Genomic DNA, 23,524 nt, shown 5'->3' on the forward strand with positions numbered 1-23,524 from the left:
TTTACATCTGACGGCTAATGCCCCATCTGTATCCTTTCTTAATCTCTGGACCACACATGCGATGAAAGAGGAGGGGGGAAGAGAAAAGTCACGCAGTCGCGTCTGTCTGGGGAAGCCTAGAACTCATGTAGTTTCGGTTCCCGACCACGTTCGTGCAACTTCGGATTTCTCTCAAAAATTGAAATTAAAAAAATCTAAGGGTTATGTTAGGTCAGTCACAACATGCTTGTTTTCATTGGAAACTTCTGATTTAGCGGCTGAAGTGGCGTTAATACCAAAACGCAAAACTTCGGAAATCTTCGGAAATCTTCGGAAATTCTTGCAGGGAACCGAAACAACGTGAGTTGTAGGCTTCCCGTCTGTCTGACGTGTCGGAGCTGACGGTACACATGTGGACATGGCGCTTGATTGGTTCACGTGGACCTGTGACGTCAGGTGCTGATTGATGGCGCCGACGAACTAGAACTCCCGCGGGAAGCCTTCTTTTCAGACGATAGAGCCAAACGCCCGATCGTGCATCTTCGGTTTTTTATTTTTTTTATTTTAGACAACTCATGATAACTAATGGTCAATTAAGTTAGGTTAGCTACATTATAAATACTTTAAAACATTGTGGACGGTTGATTTGGTTAGGATAGCTACATTTAAAGATACTGTGAAATAAAGTAAACGGTTTCCTAGCCCTGGATAGCTACATATTAAAAACGTTATTTGCTAAGCGACCTTCGGAGAACTTCGGGTGTGGCTCTCTAGTCTGTGAAATGAAGGCTTCCCAACTCCCGCGCTCAGGCATATCAGACAGCACCACCTGCCGTCTGACGTCATGAAAAATAATATTCGCCAATACGAAGCTTGACGAATACAAACAAAGTGTACGACAGCGCGTTAATAATCATTTCCAAGCAAACATTTTGAATTTAGGTTTTTTTTATATAATTTCGTCTTGGGAAACATTTTGTTGGTTTTTTTTTTTACGAAGTACCAGAAAACGCAAATAAAAATATAAAAGTGTGTAGGCACGAAATCAACAGGTTTTGCCCAAATATATACTCATTTTAACTCCAACAAATTTTCGAGTAATGATTTAAAATTCCTATAATACGAATTTCATTTATATCTCTCTTTATATATATATATATATAAATCCATCGAGTGATGCCACGCAATCTAGTGCTGCCCTCTCAGATTGATAATGTGAACCAGATGAATCTGACAAGTGAACGTGCCCCGTTGCTACAGGTAATCCATCAGACAACATGGTCGGACATCACAGGCAGATCAGTCAGACGCGGGGACGGACCACAGCGCCGAAATACCACAACGCCGAAAACCATAACGCCGAATGCCAAATTGACTACAACGCCGACAGCTAGAAAACTGCTGTGTACCACAACGCCGAAATACATTAACGCCGAAAAATGTAATTGCATGACTGCCACAAAGGTTAGGTTAGGTACGGTTAGCACACAAATTCATTCAGTTGTTTTTAATTTTGCTCCTGTGCCCTCCCCCCCCCCCCCTCCCCGCAGCAACATTTTTCGGCGTTACTGTATTTAAGCGTTGTGGTACACAGCAGTTTTCTAGCTGTCGGCGTTGCGGTCAATTTGGCATTTGGCGTTATGGTATTCGGCGTTATTGTACGTTCGGCGTTGTGGTAACGACCCGTCAGACGCGACTGCGCGAATGCGGTATAGGGCCTTCAAAGGACACGCAAGCGATCATAATATAATTGTGAACACTTTCGCTATTGTATAGTATTAAGTCATGTTGAGACATTTTGAGACGACACATCAAATGCAAAGAGTGTTATTGTGAGAAATTTACAGCCTATGCGAATTCCCTCAAACGACAGTAATGGCAAAGACATTATATAATAAATTATCGTGGGTATTTGATAGGCAACGACCACAGAACAAATATCTAGAGCAGAAAGCAGGGTTTATGAAGTTTCTGCACACTTTACAGCCGTTTAAGGCAGGTCAAGACGATGACGTACGCAAAGAAAAAGAAAACTGCATGTAAAGCTATCAATTTTACGATAATGTTAAAGGAGCTGCTTTATGAAAATTACGGAGTAACAAGTGCACACCCTCAAATATTAATTCACTCCATGTGCTTAATTCCGGGTTAGGAGGAGGGGGGCCCTCGGAATACTCCCCACCCTAGGCCTTAAGTGTATGTTCCGTTCCAGTTCTTTATTTTATATTTACGTTCCACGCGGTTAAACATATTTAGAGGGCGAATGTGCATTTCTAATTATTTTTTTTGCAGTACAGATGAGAATGAAATGGAATATAAACCAGGAACTTTTAAGTTTTAAAGTAAATTTTACTGGCTGCTATGTAATATGGTTTACTTTATTTCAGGAAAAAATATATATTCATATATAATTTTAACTGGCCTTTAAAAATTGTCAGAATTATTGTTAATTTTTAAAAAGGTTAAATAAAATTAAATATATTTTTTTAACATTCCCAGCACTACCAAAAAATGCAAAAAAAAAATCAGTTATTTAATTCATGGGGATCTCCTTATCCGAACTACACAAAAAAAAAATCAAATTTGCCAGCTTATTTGATATAATCAAAAAATATGCGCTAAGTATTTTTTGTTCATTTGTGGACGTTCGGTCACTCAAAAAAGTGTACTCTTGTTACAACGTCATACGCAGAAATCAAATAAAGACGTGGAACGGGAGCGTGAGACAGACGTCGCGGGAGGGGGGGGGGGCTGCTCCCGAGGGGTTAGGGGGGAGGGAGGGAGCTCCTCCCGAGGGGTAAGGGGGAGGGAGGGAGGGAGCTACTCTCGAAGAGTTAGGGGGGAGGGAGGGAGCTGCTCTCGAAGAGTTAGGGGGGAGGGAGGGAGCTGCTCTCGAAGAGTTAGGGGGGAGGGAGGGAGCTGCTCTCGAAGAGTTAGGGGGGAGGGAGGGAGCTGCCCTCGAGGGGTTAGGGGGGGCTGCTCCCGAGGGGTTAGGGGGGAGGGAGCTACTCCTGAGGGGGGAGGGAGCTACTCCCGAGGGGGGGGAGGGAGCTACTCCCGAGGGGGGAGGGAGGGAGCTACTCCCGAGGGGTTAGGGGGGAGGGAGGGAGCAACTCCCGAGGGGTTAGGGGGGAGCGAGGGAGCTACTCCCGAGGGGTTAGGGGGGAGGGAGGGAGCTACTCCCGAGGGGTTAGGGGGGAGGGAGGGAGCTACTCCCGAGGGGTTAGGGGGGAGGGAGGGAGCTACTCCCGAGGGGTTAGGGGGGAGCTAGGGAGCTACTCCCGAGGGGTTAGGGGGGAGGGAGGTAGCTGCTCCCGAGGGGTTAGGGGGAGGGAGGGAGCTACTCCCGAGGGGTTAGGGGGGAGGGAGGTAGCTGCTCCAGAGGGGTTAGGGGGGAGGAAGGGAGGGAGGGAGCTGCTCCCGAGGGGTTAGGTGGGAGGAAGGGAGGGAGGGAGCTACTCCCGAGGGGTTAGGAGGGAGGGAGCGAGCTGCTCTCGAGGGGTTAGGGGGAGGGAGGGAGGGAGCTGTACTAGAGGGGTTAGGGGGAGGGAGGGAGCTGCTCTAGAGGGGTTAGGGGGAGGGAGCTACTCCCAAGGGGTTAGGGGGAGGGAGCTACTCCCAAGGGGTTAGGGGGAGGGAGCTACTCCCGAGGGGTTAGGGGGGAGGGAGGGACCTGCTCCCGAGGGGTTTGGGGGGAGGGAGGGACCTGCTCCCGAGGGGTTAGGGGGGAGGGAGGTAGGGAGGGAGCTGCTCCCGAGGGGTTAGGGGGGAGGAAGGGAGCTGCTCCTGAGGGGTTAGGGGGGAGGGAGGGAGCTGCTCCTGAGGGGTTAGGGGGGAGGGAGGGAGCTGCTCCTGAGGGGTTAGGGGGAGGGAGGGAGCTGCTCCCGAGGGGTTAGGGGGTGGGAGGGTGCTACTCCCGAGGGGTTAGGGGGGAGAGAGGGAGGGAGCTGCTCCCGAAGGGTTAGGGGGAGGGAGGGAGCTGCTCTCGAGGGGTTAGGGGGAGGGAGCTACTCCCAAGGGGTTAGGGGGAGGGAGGGAGCTACTCCCGAGGGGTTAGGGGGGAGGGAGGTAGCTGCTCCAGAGGGGTTAGGGGGGAGGGAGGGAGCTGCTCCCGAGGGGTTAGGTGGGAGGAAGGGAGGGAGGGAGCTACTCCCGAGGGGTTAGGAGGGAGGGAGCGAGCTGCTCTCGAGGGGTTAGGGGGAGGGAGGGAGGGAGCTGCTCCCGAGGGGTTAGGGGGAGGGAGCTGCTCCCGAGGGGTTAGGGGGAGGGAGGGAGCTGCTCTCGAGGGGTTAGGGGGAGGGAGCTACTCCCAAGGGGTTAGGGGGGAGGGAGGGAGCTACTCCCAAGGGGTTAGGGGGGAGGGAGGGAGCTACTCCCGAGGGGTTAGGGGGGAGGGAGGGAGCTACTCCCGAGGGGTTAGGGAAGAAGGAGGGAGCTGCTCCCGAGGGGTTAGGGGGAGGGAGGGAGCTGCTCTCGAGGGGTTAGGGGGAGGGAGCTACTCCCAAGGGGTTAGGGGGGAGGGAGGGAGCTACTCCCAAGGGGTTAGGGGGGAGGGAGGGAGCTACTCCCGAGGGGTTAGGGGGGAGGGAGGGAGCTACTCCCGAGGGGTTAGGGAAGAAGGAGGGAGCTACTCCCGAGGGGTTAGGGGGGAGGGAGGGAGCTACTCCCGAGGGGTTAGGGAGGGAGCTGCTCTCGAGGGGTAGGGGGGAGGGAGGGAGCTGCTCCCGAGGGGTTAGGGGGGAGGGAGGGAGATGCTCCAGAACGGTTAGGGGGGGAGGGAGCTGCTGCATGTCGCTCACCGTATCCAATGCCGGCTGTGTTTCTAAAGACATGGGATTTTGAATTATACGCCTAAGTACTAGTATCATAATACGAATGCATCTGTTCTTGTTTGCTGTAGCTTGACACGCAGGCAGTTCAACCATAACACTTATATTATATTATAGTTATATTACACAGCCCAGTTATCTTAAGTATTTAATAATAAAAAAACCTTATGTACCATGCTGCGCGGAGCTCCTGGTTAACAGGCAAATCATTCTCCGTCTTTAGGGATGCGGCCTGTAGGGTGGCAATGCGTGGCATGATAGAATAATAAAAGAAAATAATGAAAAAAAGAAAATGCATAAAAATAATAGAATTAAGTATTATTCATATAATATAAATCATTTGCTTCCGACCTGCATGGTGGCATGTTTATTTTATTGTAACATATTTATTGTGTTATTCACGTTTCTTCTTTAGTTTTAGGTGCTGACTGGCGGCGGAGTGAGTGGTCAGTGCAACCACTCACCACCAGGGGCGCTTGCGTCCCTGGTCACTAAATCCAGTCCTGGACAAATAGCAAAGCGGACCACGAGTCCAAGTGCCCAACCCCCGCATGGTGGATTCTTTTCTACTCTGTCCAACTCTTCATCCAGACCATCCTCTTGTCTCCTGTATTCTCCTAAACTTTAATGCATGCAAATTTGCACCCCGCATGACAGTGTCCAGGGTTTTCCCTGTGTCTATTGCAGGTTTCACCTGGGCCCAACCTATCTCTAGTTATAGTCTAGATTTAAGAGTGAGGGGAGTTAGTCATGGCGCCAATCGCTGCCATGGCTGGCCAATCCCCTCCTAGCACATGATGCATGCGACCCTCTCCCTGCATGGCTAATCCCAGCATGACTAGGCGTATAGGCTTCGGCCTGAGACGCACCTAGGTCCCTCCCCTAACCCGGACCCCTCCAAAATACACTTAGTTTTAGTTAGGTTAGGAAAAAATAAAAAAATATTGGGATGCCTAAGATGTACATCAAGTTCTGTCCCTGCCCGAACACGCCGGAACCTCGGGTTTGTTTGTTTATTTTAATGTAGCTTTACTAACCTAACTAACCGTCCATAGTGTTAAAAAGTGTTTTAATGTAGCTTTACTAACCTAACTAACCGTCCATAGTGTTTAAAAGTGTTTTAATGTAGCTTTACTAACCTAACTAACCGTCCATAGTGTTTAAAAGTGCTTTAATGTAGCTTTACTAACCTAACTAACCGTCCATAGTGTTTACAGTGTTTTAACGTAGCTAACCTTAACCGACCACTTTTTAATATTTGAATTCATTTTTTTCCGCGCAAAAAAAAATTAAACGGATCCCGAGGTCGGCCGAAAGGTGAATGTTCGGGCGTGTTTTCGGGCACGGACGGAACTTGATGGACATCTTAGGGGGGAAGCCTACAACTCGCGTAGTTTCGGTTCCCTGCAAGAATTTCCGAAGTTTTGCATTTTGGTATAAACGCCACTTCAGCAGCTGAATCGGAAGTTTTCCAATGAAAACAAGGCTTGTTGTGACTGACCTAACCTGACCCAATCCTTAGATTTTATTTAAATTCGATTTTATTTAAATTCAATTTTAGAGAGAAATCCGAAGTTGCACGAACGCGGTAGGGAACCTAAACTACGTTTAGTTGTAGCTTTGAATATATATATACTGTAAAGAAGTCGCCAGCCCAGGTTAAAATTTCTAATACGGTTTTGAGGTAGTTGGTTAATTCACCGCCGCAATCGCCACCATCTCTAGGGCATCGACTTGTGGTGGTCCCTAGCGTACAAGTGTCGAACTCTTCAAACACCCCTTCCCCCTTCCCGTTGAACGACCTTGAGCTGCAGTGAATGATGGATGGGGGGTGTGGGGGAATGACAGCGGGCGACAGTGCTGCGCTCTAACGTGTAAAAAACAACCCAAGACGATACAGGGCGTTACGGCAGCGCACAGGCAGCGGTGAAGTTCCCAAGCTGCTCATCATACGCATCTGAAAAACGTAGAGTAAATCCTATCCACTCGCGACTTCTATACAGTATATATATATTCAAAGGTTGTAGGCTTCCCCCATCTTTAGGCTTCTCAAAAAATAAAAATAAACTCGGCTGACCGTAGAACCAGCAGCTGTGTCGGCCGAAGCGCGGCCTCAGCAGCGAGCCGTACTCGGCGGGCAGGTTGTCCACCAGCACGGCCAGGCCTGCCACGAGCACGGGGAACCCCCACGCGTACAGTTGGTACACCCGCAGGCGCCGCAGCTCCTGGCCCTTGTCCATGTTGGCCGGCCGCAGGTCCCTGCAACACCGCGACCACCAACCAACCCATCATCAACCTTTTCAAATTCAAATTCAAAAAGATTTTTATTCTTCTACGAGGTTTATTTTTTTTTCTCAACATCCGATCGGCTGTAATAAAAAAACGGGAATGAATTGGGAAATTATTTTAATGTCAAAAGAAACGTACATCTTTACTCTATTTTTCCACATAATCACCGTGCAAATTGAGGCATTTTTCGTACCGATGCACCAGCTTTCCAATACCCTCTGCATAAAATGATGCCTCCTGCCTATTCAGCCACGTTTTAACAGTGCTCTGCAGTTCATCATTGGTGTTGAAGCGTCGTCCTCCAAGCCACTTTTTCAACGTGGGGAAAAGGTGATAGTCACTCGGTGCCAAATCCGGCCTGTAAGGAGGGTGATCAAACAACTGAGGTGTGAGTTGGCCGCTCCACATGGTTGGTGGAAGGGGGTAAACACTACGAGACGTGTCGATTCGTGTACGAGCGATTAGGGTATCGATTAATGGGCATGCCATGGAGAAATGAAACTGTAATCACACTGCAGGGCACTGTTAAAACGTGGCTGAATAGGCAGGAGGCATCATTTTATGCAGAGGGTATTGGAAAGCTGGTGCATCGGTACGACAAATGCCTCAATCTGCACGGTGATTATGTGGAAAAATAGAGTAAAGATGTACGTTTCTTTTGACATTAAAATAATTTCCCAATTCATTCCCGTTTTTTTATTACAGCCGATCGGAGGATGAAAAAAAAAATAACCCTCGCACATGTTTACACTTTACAGTTATTTGTCAATGATTTATAAGACACGCCAGCCAGGGGCGTAGCCAGGGGGGGGGGGGGTTAGGGGTTTAACCCCCCCCCCCTCCCTTAGCACCACAAATCTTTAATTAATTTCTTATTCATCACTCAAACAAATTTCATATTAAAATTAATAAAAAAAATACCATTACAATATTTAAATTTAAGAACCGAAAAGCGCTAAAATAGCACTATTTTACACCTTAAAATCCAAATTTTCCTGGGGGAGGACCCCCGGACCCCCTGTTTTAATACGGGGGGGGGGGGGGGCCGCATGCTTCTTAACACCCCCCCCCCCCCCCCCCATACACAAATCCTGGCTACGCCACTGACGCCAGCACGCAGTGCTCTTTTGTCGAAAGTACAGGATTTTTAAATACAAATTTACACTTTGCTGGTATATACAAAATTTACAGAGGTTAACAGAAAAATATAAGAGGTATTAGTCAAAGGGAAAAAGGTTAAAAAAAAACCTTTGGTTAACCCATTAACCTTGAAGCCTTCTTTTCCACAGACGAGAAAAGAGCCAAACGCCCCGATCGTGCATCTTCGGGTTATTTTTTTTTTTGTTCATTGTAAATAAATATGGCAGTGTTGTTAAAAAGGATACTAATGGTCAATTAGGTTAGGTTAGCTACATTATAAATACTTTAAAACATTGTGGACGGTTGATTTTGTTAAGATAGCTACATTAAAGATACTGTGAAATCATGTAAACGGTTTCCTAGCCATGGATAGCTACATATTAAAAAGTTATTTGCTAAGCAACCATAAGATGATTTTTACAGTAGTTTTAATGTAGCTATGCTTACCTAATATAACCAACCATCCACAATTTTTTAAATTATTTATTATGTAGCTAACCTATCCTAATCGACAGCAAAATCTAATGCTACACCGGTTTATACAATGAGATAGAACGGGGGGAAAAAGCGAGCATGAACTTCGGGTGTGGCGCTCTCGTCTGTGAAATGAAGGCTTCCACTTCTCGTCGTAGGGCAACTATGAAACCTGAGCGGTGACCGTAACATTATCCTGGCGGAGACTTAAGATAAAAGGTGCAATGCAAGTACCTCGAGTGCTTTCAAGAATCTGTTCCGGTTGTTTTCATGCCTCAAAATTACACTGGAAACAAGCTATTTAGCAATTTTAACTCTTCTAAAAATTAAAAACGTATTCCTAAAACCAAACTAATTCTCGGCCATCAACAAACTCTTAAATGCTTTCCATAAGCACACTTCACTCGGATTCTAATCACGTTGTTTTTCCTGGAGCTCTGCGCACCGAGTGTGTGCCCGGGTAGGCGGCCACTTTAAGGGCTATTAAAAATCCGAATATTCGCGAGCGCGGGATCATTCGAGCGTGCGGCTCTCAACCCTGTGAACTGCAGGCTTCCAGTTCACAGGTATCAGAGAGCCACGACTGAAAAGTACCGAGTTCTATGTTCGCCGCTCGTTCGTGCAACCAATAGAAACCTTAATATTTTCAGGATTTTGGGAAAACATTTTTTTTTTTATTGATTTAATGAACTACATACCAACAGTAACGAGTTTTAAAAGAACGGTTAATCTAGAAATGTATAACATACGGTCCCATTCTTTCCAGTACATGCTATGACTGACACAAATGTTTGCCTTTAAGTTCATGAAAACCATTACATAAGGGCTTGTTTAGTACGGAAAATTAAAAAACAAAAAATTAGATATGGTTTTAGTATTAATTTATTTAAACCCTTCAGTCATATTTAGTCAATTCGTAAGATATACCTTATTAAAATATATTTATTGTGTTTACTGTTTTCTATTGGGAAATAATCTTACGCAATAATTATAGTATTGAAGTATAATAATTTTTAATAATAATTAATAAAAGTAAAATATAATTTATTTCATAGTCATAAAGTATACACTGTTCAATAAAATGCAGCTACACCTTACCCCACACATTCAAGGTTCGTTGAACTCCGTGCATTACTGAGAAATAAAATTGTCCAACTTCCAACTGACGAATGGACCGAAATAGTTTGAAACCATGAGCAAAAAACCACGAAAATGTTATAAGCACAATAATTTAAGTTAATACTCAGTTATAAAGAGCGCCGACAGCCGCTGGTGACACGAGGTAAGTGCCCTCATGAAGGATCAGTTACGTATATTCCCTCTCTCCCCCCTCCTACCGTCATGGTTGGACTGTAGCAAGGGCAAGTGTTATCAGCACGGCTCGTTTGGAGAAGAGGCCAGTATCCTCCCCACAAGAGCCTAGTTCTCCAGATAGTCGAGCGAGAGAGAGAGAGAGAGAGAGACAGCCTTCCATCACGAGCAAGTGGCAATAATGGGTTCCCCTTCCACACGTCAACCGATCTCTCGGGCGCCACCGCCACACGACGCGACGCCAAGCCGACATTATCGAACCTGCTCCCGCCAAGGACGCACGCGACGGACTTGAGACAGCAACCTTTGAATATATACACTGTATAGAAGTCGCGAGTGGATAGGATTTACTCTACGTTTTTCAGGAGCGCATGATGAGCAGCTTGGGAACTTCACCGCTGCAGTGCGCTGCCGTAACGCCCTGTATCGTCTTAGTTGTTATTTACGCGTTAGAGCGCAGCACTGTCGCCCGCTGTCATTCCCCGCACCCCCCACCTATCATTCACTGCAGCTCAAGGTCGTTCAGCGGGAGGGGGAAGGGGTGTTTGAAGAGTTCGACACTTGTCCGCTAGGGACCACCACAAGTCGATGCCCTAGAGATGGTGGCGATTGCGGCGGTGAATTAACCAACTACCTCAAAACCGTATTAGAAATTTTAACCTGGGCTGGCGACTTCTATACGGTATATATATTCAAAGCAGCAACGACGGACATATAACACGTCGCAAGCTAGGTTTGGCCGTATTCAATTACCTCTGCTGAACAGAAGATTTCAGTGAGGGATGTTAATTGGTGACTTTAAGTGTCACATGTCTTCGTTGTTAAGAGCAGTTTATTTGGAGCTGTGAGTTCTTATATTATTGAGCGGAAGACTCATTTTCTCTAGGTAATTGCCTAGTTATCAGACTGCGAGTTTGATATTTTGCTGCTTAATATGACGATTTGATGACACGGCACATGACGTCATCTATGTTTGAACTGATAGCTATTTATTATTTTGGCAAGATTATATATTTTGTAACAGCTGAAATACTGTTTATGGTCAAGGTGGATATGTTAAACTGTATGGTGATACATAACATTTCATTCTGGGCCCGTTCCGCAATAACACGTGAACGGAGATGGATCTCACGGAATGGAGGGTTTCTACGATATCATGCAGATGGAGACGGTGGTAGTGGTTCTAAACTTTGTGGACCCCTGGGCTCAGGGTTGAGGGGAAAATGAGTTTTTTTTAAACCCTGTTTCTGTTTATTACGTTAGTCATTTTTAGTTTTCAGCATGTTCAAAATGAAAGCCATACATCAAAGAACTGAAGTCTAGCAAACCTGCACATCGTACTGGGGACTCGAATCACAGAAACGGCATTTCCCCACAGGTAGATGATTCTTCATAGAATGGCTGTTTCTCTAGCCTTAAGAGTACAGTCGGGGATTTCCCACCGAATAGGAATTTAACTATTTGAGATTTTTTTACTTTACATGAGTATTTGGCTAGGTATAATTTACAACTTATTCGGATAATTTAAATATCTTCATTAGTGTGGGTATTTTTTGTTCCCGTACTTCACAAGAAACATTAATGAGCAAACTCGTTTGTCACTACAGTGGAATCAGACCTCAATAAAAAAAAATTGTACGTATTCTATTTAAAAGGACAATAAAAAACATTTGCTTTTTTCCCTAAAAACCACTTCGTTTAAACACTTTTAAACCATGGTTTAGTTCAGCCAACAAATAAAAAACTCTTTCAAACGTTTTTAACCCAACCTGGAACATTGATTTCAACGATGGTTTTGTTCTTTAATCTTAGGATATTTTGACATTCTTTCCTGATAAGTTATCCTCGGATCAGTTTTATAGGATTGCTTCAAAAACCTTTGCAGTAACTGAATGATTAATGATTAAATTATTTTAATCAGAGTCGTCATAAATCGGGCTATTCACTGTTTTTCAGCTTGACGTTGAGTTCTGGGACAGCCTGTATAAACAGACAAGAGGGGAAAAAAAAGTTAGAAGTATGGAGGGGGGAGGGAGATAGAGCTGGTGAAGATGAGTTGCCTAGCCGCCGTCGAGCTAACTAGGCCACCAAGTGTCCGGCATCGATATTTATAGTTTTATCTGCGTCTACTTGACTGGTGTATCTCCGGGTTGGACCTCCCCCCTGCAAGATGCGTTCACATCCCGTTGCGCTGCATGCACAAGTCATTACATGCAGAAGACGTTGAATGATCGTCCTTAAAAGAGTAAAAAAAAAAAGTAGGAAAAAACAAGGCCTCCTTAGTCGCAACGATGATGGTGATGTAAGTAGATAGAATGTATTGGGCCTAAAAATAACAGGAAGCGAAAGACGCCATCTTGGTTTCAATAGTTCTTGTGCCACAGCATATTTCCTGTACTTTAATAATTTTAACATTTGGGCTTCGTTAATCCACAGTTTTATAATTTAGTAGATACTATCTTTTTCAAATCTCATGTATGATTTATGCTTTTACTGAAGCAAATTTTAAACACTGACCGGTATAAAAAATTGATATGGAACAAAAATTGTTGAAACAAATATGGCATCTTTGGGTTTCCATAACCAACCCTTTAACGTCTCGTCGACATATCGGGATCACTAGATACTATAAACGTTTAAGAGTTTCCAATGGAACACTGACAAAATTAATGACCGGGGGAAAACGAAAAAAAGGGGCAATATATAACCCTATTATACCGAAATGCAACAAAGGCACCATAAAGCAGCTAAGTGAAATTAAAATTACTTAATCAGCATTTAAACGAAACTTACTTCAAATCACAAAAAAAAAAATGTAATTTTTTAATGTCAGAGTCAATGAATGTAATTTATTTAGCATAAATTATGTACCAAAATGTATGAACAACACTGATGTGGAAGAAATTAATTATGGTTTGTTTAATCGTGTATCTGTAATTAGTAACTAATTGTTACATTAATATCATTGGTACATTTTTTAAACACACATACACCTGTGACGTAGCAACCACCCTCCCAGCTATTAAATTCCAGCTGATTATAAGAATTCAACTTATAGCGCATCCTATCTTTCGATTGCATCAACTAACATCAAAATCCAAACTATTTTTATTTTTGTAATACCCGTGTGTTCAACTGTGCTTTAAGTGTTTGATAACTTTTACTGTCGGGTTGAGAAATATTGATGCAAGACACTTGACGATACATTTTTAATGTACCAGGTGGTTCTGCGAGAGACATGCTTATTAAACAATTTATTTTGAAAGTAAATAATAATCAGACCACAATACTAGTTTGGTGAAATAAGTATTCAGAACAATTTCAGGGTGTCTAAAAAATACCTATTTAAAGACCTTTAAGGATCTTTTTTTTAAAATCCCAACTACTTTTTGCACCGCAGTGTATTTTTGAAACATAAATCGAAACTGATATACCTATTATTCGCATTAACTTACTGATTTTGATGTTAGAAAACCTTAGAAGACATTAAGTTTTCATGTGATTTTACAATTAAATCTTCGACTGTTTTATTTAATGTTTGGCTATAAATTGAAGTATCAAGAAAAAGAAAAATATGGCCAGTTAGTAAGAGATTGCTGGGAATTTTTTTTTCGTGATATCCAGTAACGTTTCTACCGAGACTTTTTTTTGTAACTTACGGTTACCTGTCCTTGAAATTATTTGATTTGTCGTGACTTTCGGGAAACGCAAACATCCTGTAACTATTGTCACATTGGTTGGATAATGCACAGAGACTAATGGCGAGAAAAAAAAAAGAACGAGTCATTCAGTACTTGCCAGATATATGTAACATATAACCTCAGTAAAGAGCAAATTTTTGGGTTATCATGTTGCAAATACACATATAATATGAGGCTTGGGTTTCGGACAAGAAATTTAACGCATAGTTCTTTTAAAAAAATTCCGATCGTGATAAATATACGAAAGTTGCGTTTTCAACTATATTTCCAGCACCTGCCGCTAGAATTCGCTGCCGGAGCAGCTACGTCAGCTGATGAGTCATTTGATTAGCAGCCCGAAATTTCAAACTATATAATGTAACGGCTCCGATAAAAACTGAAAAAAAAAACTCGAAAAAAAAATACTGAAAACCCGGCTGTGGGCCTGATTTTCTACATGGAATTTTATAAAATACGGCCCATCTTGTTAAAATCCACTAAACAGTTTATATTATAAAGTTCGTTTTGTGCCTTTGGTTCGCACCATCCACCACAGCACCATGGTTACACATTTCCGTTCCATTCGCGTAAATACTCCTACCAAATACCGTATACCGATGTTACACATATAAAATTGGTTGTCTGTAAAGTCGGTTTACGGACGATAGTTTAACGTGACGTCATTGCAAAACATTGATCAAATGATTGCATACTTTTATGAATAAAATGGAATCATTTTTATTGAATTATCACTAGGTATTTTGTATGGATACAAAGGAGTGAAATGAAATCTACAATTCTAATTGATAAATTTACTTTTATTTGCACTCATTAATTCAAATATGTTTATTACTTTAACGAAAAGATTATTTTAACTATAACTTTTATACATGTTTGATATTTAACTTCTTCCAATCTGTGTTATTCTGTTAAGGATAGGACGACGATAGGAACAGTAGGAAACGAATGGAAGTGTTTCAAGTTTAATGTGCCTCGAAAAAGTCAAATCGATGGTGGTTCCAATCGAGTGGAAGAGAGATAGATGCGGCTCAAGCGTACAGTGAGCGTAACGGGACAATGTGCGTAACGGGACACTTTTTAGTGCGTGCAGCCGGCGTTCATCGATTTGTTAGACGTTGTCACGTCAAAAATTTAAACCACAATTTCGTGTCTCCAGCGATGGACCACCCAAGTTGCACGAAGAGAGACTCCAGAGTCTTGACCTCCCAGAAATAATATAAAAAACTACTGCTCTTGCACCGGTATGATCGGTCCGTGCGGAAGGTTGCAAGTATGTACTTACGCCTTCCAACGTCTCCGCGTTTCTCCAGGATTGTTCTCCCGAACCAGTCACGGGCCTCGTGCATTATTCATCATGCTGAACCTCGCGCATGTTTTAACCGAGCGTAATTAAGTGTTGGTTGGGTTTTTCGCCCCCCAACCCCCTTTTTCTCCTTTTTAAGGGCGTATGTCCCGTTCCAGGTCATGATTTTAGATTTATATTAATCACTGATCAACTTTTAGACATTTTCAATCGTTTAACTTTCACAAAATGAAAAATATATATATAGTTGCATACTTTTTGCATAATTAGCTGCCAAAATTAAATTTTTAGCCTTTTTGGGTTGTACAAATAAGGAGAATTTAATTTATTGCAGAACTGAAACTTTTTAGGATTAACTGCAATGCCACTGGCTACTTCAAGAAATAGTTTGCATTACTTTCAGAAAATATTAATTAATTTTACCTGACATTTCAAAATTCTCAAAATTTGTAAGATCTTGACAGCCAAGAAACATGAAATGAGTTTTTGTGATAGAAATGCAAACCATTTCTTGAAGTAGCCAGTGGCATTGCAGTTAATCCTAAAAAGTTTCAGTTCTGCAATAAATTAAATTCTCCTTATTTGTACAACCCAAAAAGGCTAAAAATTTAACTTTGGCAGCTAATTATGCAAAAAGTATGCAACTATATATATTTTTCATTTTGTGAAGGTTAAACGATTGAAAATGTCTAAAAGTTCATCAGTGATTAATATAAATCTAAAATCATGACCTGGAACGGGACATACGCCCTTAAGGCGAGCAGTACCTACTTTGCAATGAAGCAATCCACATATCAAGATCTGGATGAGGCCATGGTAGAATGGTTTAATCAACAACGGGCTCAAGGGATCCCGGGTTCTGGCATAATTTGCAGTACACAAGCAAAGTTCTTTTTTTTTGAAAATCTGGGTCTGGAAGGGAATTTCGATGCATCTTCGGGACAAGGCGTCTTTTTTCGGTAGCTGAACGAGCTAAGCCATCCTACACAGTAAAATAAAAACAATCGTGCAAATTAAAATTTATGCCGTGAAACATCCTATTCCGGCAGGTAACAACGTACATAAATGATAACCTAACAGTAACAACCAACTCACTCTCAGCGGACTTTAAAATAAAATAAAAAACCGCCAGCAGCAGTAATGCGATCTGGCAGCCAAGGTCAACAGCCGGATTACAGTATGTGCCTAACTATAGAATACAAGATTGAATACCCCCCTTACTGTAAAAAAAAATTATGGTAATTTTAAACTGCCGTGAAAGTTAAAGTACATACAAAACTGTGTAATTTTTCACACAAAATTACAAAAGAACCAAAACGTAAAATAAAAAAAAATTGTGAACTAGTCTTTCAGTACTCGCCAGAGATGTGTAACATCTAACCTCTGTAACGAGCAAATTATTTTGTTCTAATGTTGTAAATACACTTGCAAAACTAAATTTTTGGAAATGACAAATGTTGAATTCTTTTAAAATAACGCCGACAGTGATAAGTACACGAACAAATTATGTTTTCAACTACAATTATTGACTAGAATCGCACGTAGTTTCCGCTCCCGCCGCTAGAATTCGCTGCCGGAGCAGTTACGTCGACTATTGTGTCATTTGATTAGCAGACAAAAATTTTTAAACTATATAATGAAAAGGCTATAAATGATAAAAAAAAAAAATTTGAAGGGGGAGGGGAAACTTATCCCCGGAATTGGACCTGATATTTGACGCGGAATTTTAATTAAAACGCTGCCCATTTTGTTTTAAAATTCATCAAACAGTTAAAAAAAAAACAATTAAGTTTCCCTTTGGCTTTGCGAACTTTTGTTTCGCGCCGTACGCCACAACAGATGGCAGCACCGCGCGGTTGCACATTTCCCGCCGCATTCACGAAAAGATGTTAACCCCTCGCCAGGTACCGCCGCACACCGAGTGCTAAGGTACCCCGCTGACGTCACGCGGAGTGATAAAGTACCACGCATGACGTCACGCAGGTACAACTAACTAACTCCCCAAGGCGGACACCAGATATCCGCGCCCGACGGCCGGGCACGGCACATTGTATGCAAAGCACCGCCCGTCGTAACAATAATAGGAAGCACTCCCCCCTTCCCCCCCCCCCTCCCGCCATAAAACAAGGCCGCGATCACTCGTGTGGGGTCACCGCATACGCGCAGGATTTCATTTCGAGTTGGAGGGGAAGAGAGATAGAGATAGGGTGAGATATAGAGAGTCCGACAGATATAGAGATAGATGTATAAAGAGACCAATAGATATAGATAGATATATAAAGAGACCGATATATATAGATATATAGAGACCGATAGATATAGAGATAGATATATAGAGACCTATAGAGATAGATATAAAGAGACCTATAGAGATAGATATATAGAGACCTATAGAGATAGATATATAGAGACCTATAGAGATAGATATATAGAGACCGATATATATATAGATATATAGAGACCAATAGATATAGAGATAGATATATAGAGAGAGACCGATAGATATAGAGATAGATATAGAGAGACCGATAGATATATAGAGACCGATGGATATAGAGATAGATATATAGAGAGACCGATAGATAGAGATCGTATATATAAAATTCTCGTGTCACAGTTTTCGTTGCCATACTCCTCCGAAACGGCTTGACCGATTTTGATGAAATTTTTTGCGCTTATCCGGTATCTATGAGAATCGGCCAACATCTATTTTTCATCCCCCTAAATGTTAGGGGTAGTCCACCCCTAAATTTTTTTTTATTTCCAGTTTTTGGTAGGAAATCACCATGGCAACGGCTGTTGCTTTGTTGATGCTTCATTCGTCTCTATGGCAACGGCTATTTCATTTTTGCATTGTTCATGCCTTCTGCGTCTCCATGGCAACGGGCATCGCGCGGCAGTGGCGTACCCACAACGAGGGGCATGTATAATGAGCGGCGCAAGAGTGATCTGCCTGTAGACTGCCGTAGCGAAGTACGGGTACATCAGTTGTACGTTGCGTGCACGAGTCGGGAAACCATCGGTACATTATACAGCATTGTAATAAATTTTCACGGAATTTTTTATTATTTACCATTACTGTAAATGGGAGATGTGGCATAATTCTTTTTCCATTAGTATAGCCGTGCGAAGCCGGGTCTGGCAGCTAGTAGATATATAGATACCGATATAGATATATAGAGATCAATAGATATAGAAATAGATATGTAGAGAGACCGATATATATAGAACGATATAGAGATAGATATATAAAAAGAACCATAGATAAAAATATATATATAGAGATATGTGTCTATACATTTCTATATAGATAGAGAGAAGGATAGAACTTGACATAAAGTAATCTACCAAATCTAGTGGATTTAATTACTGATGAACACAAATTGAACACAGCCGGAGGTTCTATCCGATGAAAATTAGTATTTCCAGCTGCAAAATAATTATACTCAAGTATTTATTTGGAGAAATATTTTTTTTTCAAACAATTTTACAAATATACAATTACCACTGTGGAGCCAATCTCACTTAATATATCAAAGAAAACGAACTATTACACACTAAAATTTAAATAATTATTTACATTTATGTTAAGGCTGTATCTATAACAGATGACTTAAACATACCTACTCAAAAAATCGGTCACGCGATAGAAATAAACTATGAATAGAGACCGGAAAAATTCGCGGATTCATTTCGTGATAGGCTGAAATTCAAACATGTGTACAATTCTGCTGGTTCTGCTATTGGCTCGCAGTTTAACTGGATCTCTCTGGGCCAATGAGAGACTATCGACCAAAGAAGCGTCGAATCACAAGCTACCCAATGGAGACGCCTCACAATTTAGTACCCAATGAACACGCGTGTTTACTTGAGAAATGCAGAGGATAATAATGGAGGCTATCTTAGAGGTCATTGAATCCGCGAATTTTTCCGGTCCCTAACTATGAAAGTAGAACCTACAGTGCTACACATGGCGCGCTGTTTGCTTTCAATTTATTTCCATTTGTTGGTGTAGTAATATTAAGATTGTTTAGAATTTCTCGGAGAGGAAGGGATGCACACCACTTATATCGAAGCTGTACAATTTTTTGCACAGTAACAAGTAGTTTTTTTTTTCAAGAGAGCGTTTAAAAAATGTTTATACAATGCTATTTAAGGAGGCGGCTCTGGATACAAATCTATAATCCAACATACGGCTTTGTTAATCCGTAATCTTTAGCATCGCATCACTTCAAGCACATTTTATAAAGTGACCAAAATATTGCCACGACAGCGTTATATCAGATACTTGTGACCATCACAACATCGTTATTTGAACGTTATTTTTTCAAAATTTAAAATTTAGTTTGGGCCTTATTACGCTGGCATGTCCTTTTCCATTGGTGAAAAACTCAATTTCGCTTTTTTTTTTATGTGACCGTATTACATTCGACAGTGCGATTTGTGCGAGTAACGCTTTCATGTTCCTCGTAACTTGTTGTGAAATTTGCATAGGAGAAAAAGCGTTCATTCCCGCATATTTGTCTAAATGTGACCTCAAGGTCTCATACACTCTTAACTCTAGACATGTCCCCGAGTTTACTTGTTTTTCAATACGACATTAAAAATACTAAACTACAAACAATTACTGAAACACATTTCATCTACAGACATTAAACACGAGAAATTTTTTTCCTGCACCAATGCTGAGCAACGAACACCGCCAGTCCATTATACAAAACTACAATATTTCATCAAACTTTTGAAACAGTACCTACATACGCTATCGATTGTGATCTTCTGAATTGAATTTAGAAAAAAAAAATTAAGAAGCATTTTTTTTTTCAAAAACCAAGTTTAAGGTTGAAGGTGAAAATTTTATTTTAAAACTAAGTACTTAATTATTAAATTTTCAGTGCTTAGCACTTTCAATGACGCAATTTGCATTTTAAAGTCCGATTTAAAAATAATTAGCGGATGTCTACGTAGAAAAAGGAATACACGTACCAAATTTCAAGTCTGTGGGTATTAAAGAGTCCCCGAGAATTCGTGATGAGTGAGTCACTGAATGGTATTTCGCTTCATATAAACATCACCCCCTTTTCACCCCTTTAGGGATGGAAAAAAAAAATCCCTCCTTAGTGCACCCTAAGGTACTAAAAAAAAATATATTTTCTCCAAATTTCAAAACTCTAGGTCCACAGATTTAGGCTGGGCGTTGTCTGTCAGTCAGTGTTAAGAGTTTTTATTAAGTAGAAGTTATCAGTAGGTTCAAACAATTTAAAATAAATACTCTATCGAGTAAGTTAGATCGTAACAAAAATTATGATTCGGGGTAGGCAAAGTTATCACACACTCGTAAATTCCTGAGCCTTATAACTTCAAAGTCACCAACTGGAGAGGAAATTTCAGAGAACTTTCTGAAAACAATAATACATTTTTTAGAAAGTTTCTGTGACCACGAGAGGTTTATCTTTTCTTCCAAGGACAACGCCAATCGTATTGAAGTGTTTTCGACTCGAAATGAAAAATAGTGTTTTTGAAAGTATATCTTAAAAATCTGTTTTTCAGTCGTGAAGTGTTTTTACCTAGCACCTTCAAGAACAAATCTAACAATAACAATGATGCAAAAGTGAATAATGTCAAACAAAAATGGATCCTTTTTTTCTTTCGAAATTCAGTTGAAAAGGTTTTCCACCTGTTAACAAATCACTTTGGGCGTAACTTAAATGTAACTTTTTTTTTTCGGTTGTGGCGGTAGCTACTGTTTTCGACGCGAAACATCTTATAAATCAGAATGCCAGTTGGAAAAGTGGGGCGAAGGGAAAATAGGATAGATTTTGAACAATTATAAAATTATACACCGGGCTTAATATATTCGGGTTGCGCATCATATTGAGCACACGCGTTAACCAACTTGAATCAAAACAAAATCAATTTTGTGCGGGAACAACTGCGAGATAAAATTACGAGGGACTGTGAGGTAAAAAAAATACGTCGGGGGCGTATGGTGATTTTAAACTATCGGAACTGAAATAAATGACGGTTAGAAGAAAGAACAGCTTATGGCTATTCCTAAAAGGTGCCGAACGGACCAGATTCTGCAGGGAGAGGAAGAAAGCTAAGATGGCGGACTTTGTCTGGTCTATTAAGAGTGCAGGCATCACTGATGTGAGTAACATTGATATTGAAACAACAAACAGTTGAATGGAATAACTGTCTTTTTTTATCTTCCTTATTTACACGCAGTATACACGTTAAAAAAAAGCCAGACTCATTCAGTACTCGCCAGAGATGCGTAACGTCTAACCTCGTTAACGAGCAAATTCGTGTGTTCTCATGTTGCAAATACACTTGCAATACGAAAACTCTCGACATTAAATCTGTCGTACAATTCTTTAAAATAATGCCGAACGTGATAAATGGAGAGTAGGGTATAACGGGGTACTTAGTATAAATCGCTTTAATTTATTGTTTTAATATTGCGGTATCTGTCTGAAACCATCAGCATGCGTAGATTATAATGTGAGTTTAATTCTGCAACTAGTACCGTGTCTTCTGAAATATTATTATTGCAGAGATTTTTCATTATTTGAATGTATGCATACTACCCTGTTTTACCCAACTGGTTGGGTAAAACGGGGTACAGAAAGCAGATTTTTAAATGATAAAATATGTGCATTATAAAAAATTCTGAAAAATATGTAGTATGACAAATAAATGCAACTGTCAGTAAAAATATGAGAATTAAAAAAAATTCAATTATAAGCCTTCACCTTACATGTTCCTCTGTATTTGCAGTAAAACTTCACAAAAACATTGGTTTGCGGAAAATCACAATCATTGTTTGAACAACATAACACAACACTGTTAATTTTGAGGAAGTGGTTAGTCTAATAGCATAATCTAATTATGTATAATACAACCTTGCATATGCGGTTAACCCAAATATATGACAAAACATATGATTGTTTAATTAGCCTAATATGGCTTAGTAGGCCCAACAGAACACAAAATAAGGCCAGAGTCTATATTCCAAACTGGCAGAAATCACATTCAAATGGCCTACAGTCATCTGTGTCTACACCAGCACATCCTCCCCCTTCATGGCTCCAAGAATGACACTTTAAGCATTGCACCCAACTTTCCGCTGAATTTGAAGTGGAGAACTGTTCAGCGCAATACATGCCAGGAACGTCATCATCATCAGACACACGCAAAGTTACTGTTGGTATGGATTTGTTGCTGTCTTCATTATTCTTATGTTTTTTAGAACTGTTTTGAGATTTAGACACACCAGTATTTTTCTTTTTTAAAGATTTTGGTGAAGCTGACTGAATAATAATTAGTTCTTTCTTATATGGCGAGTCGGTCAGCACAGCTGCCTTGCCACGTCGTCGTCCTCTTCCTTCTGCAGGATTTCTTTTGGCATGGGGAATCGGCATCACTGTAGTCGGTGGATTGTGAAGCTACTGTTTGATGAAGCATTTCGATTGTTTTTATCAGATAGGCCTAAACGAGATTCAGTTGGTGAAGATACCAAACCAGGTGTCCCAGGAATATTACCAACACTGACATTTCCATGGGACTCTGAAGGCATTGTGTAAGCTCGGTCAGTTGTTGCAGCAGTTACTGGAATATCACCTACACTGTCATTTACACTCGGTTCTGAAGGCCTGGAGTTAGCTCGGTCAGTTATTGCAGCAGTCAGTGGAATATCACCTACACTGTCATTTCCACTCGGTTCTGAAGGCCTGGAGTTAGCTCGGTCATTTGTTGCAGCAGTCAGTGGAATATCACCAACAGTGTCATTTCCACTCGGTTATGAAGGCCTGGAGTTAGCTCGGTCAGTTGTTGCAGCAATCAGTGAAATATCACCGACAGTGTCATTTCCACTCGGTTCTGAAGGCCTGGAGTTAGCTCGGTCAGTTGTATTTTGGGTGACTGTATAAATGTACTGTAGGTAACTCTGTATAACATTTAGTATGCATAAAAAAACTGTTTTTAATTTTAAAAGTCATTTGCACATTTGATCGAAAATATGGTTAAAACAGGAAACTGGTTGGGCAGAACGGGGTACTACCCCGTTTTACCCATTACCTGTGTACCCTGTTTTACCCTACATGCAGGTTTTCAAGCAAAAACGACAACAGAAAATCTTAACACCCGTCAATTACATCGGTTACTATGGCAAAACCTAGCAAATATAATACTTTACTTGAATACAACTTACCATAAAATATATCTGCAACCACTGATTAAATATTGTATAGCCAATACACGCTAAACATTTTAGTGAAACATCATAAATTTGTAATTTCCATTATTACGCACGAAAGAATACTGTGCGACACTTCATACTACCTCACTCTAGTGACGACGTGTAGAGTAGTAACTTACCAAACGTACACACAGATAGCAGCACGTGTACGGAAAATAACAGTGGTACCCCGTTCTACCCAACTACCCTGTTTTACCCAACTCTCCCCTACGCAAGTTGTGTTTTCACCTACATTTCT

The 23,524-nt window shown here is 41.4% G+C and overlaps 1 protein-coding gene across 1 annotated transcript in view; it reads right to left on the minus strand.

Moving 5' to 3' along the window:
* LOC134540306 (probable G-protein coupled receptor Mth-like 1) overlaps positions 1–23,524 on the minus strand; it is a 146,619-nt gene that overhangs the window by 7,422 nt on the left and 115,673 nt on the right. Inside the window, exon 3 of the mRNA XM_063382966.1 lies at positions 6,886–7,067. Coding sequence (XP_063239036.1) covers positions 6,886–7,067 — 182 coding nt within the window. The remainder of the gene's footprint in view (positions 1–6,885; positions 7,068–23,524) is intronic.

The sequence above is a fragment of the Bacillus rossius genome, chromosome 16 (genome assembly GCF_032445375.1).
Source record: "Bacillus rossius redtenbacheri isolate Brsri chromosome 16, Brsri_v3, whole genome shotgun sequence".
NCBI lineage: Eukaryota > Metazoa > Arthropoda > Insecta > Phasmatodea > Bacillidae > Bacillus > Bacillus rossius.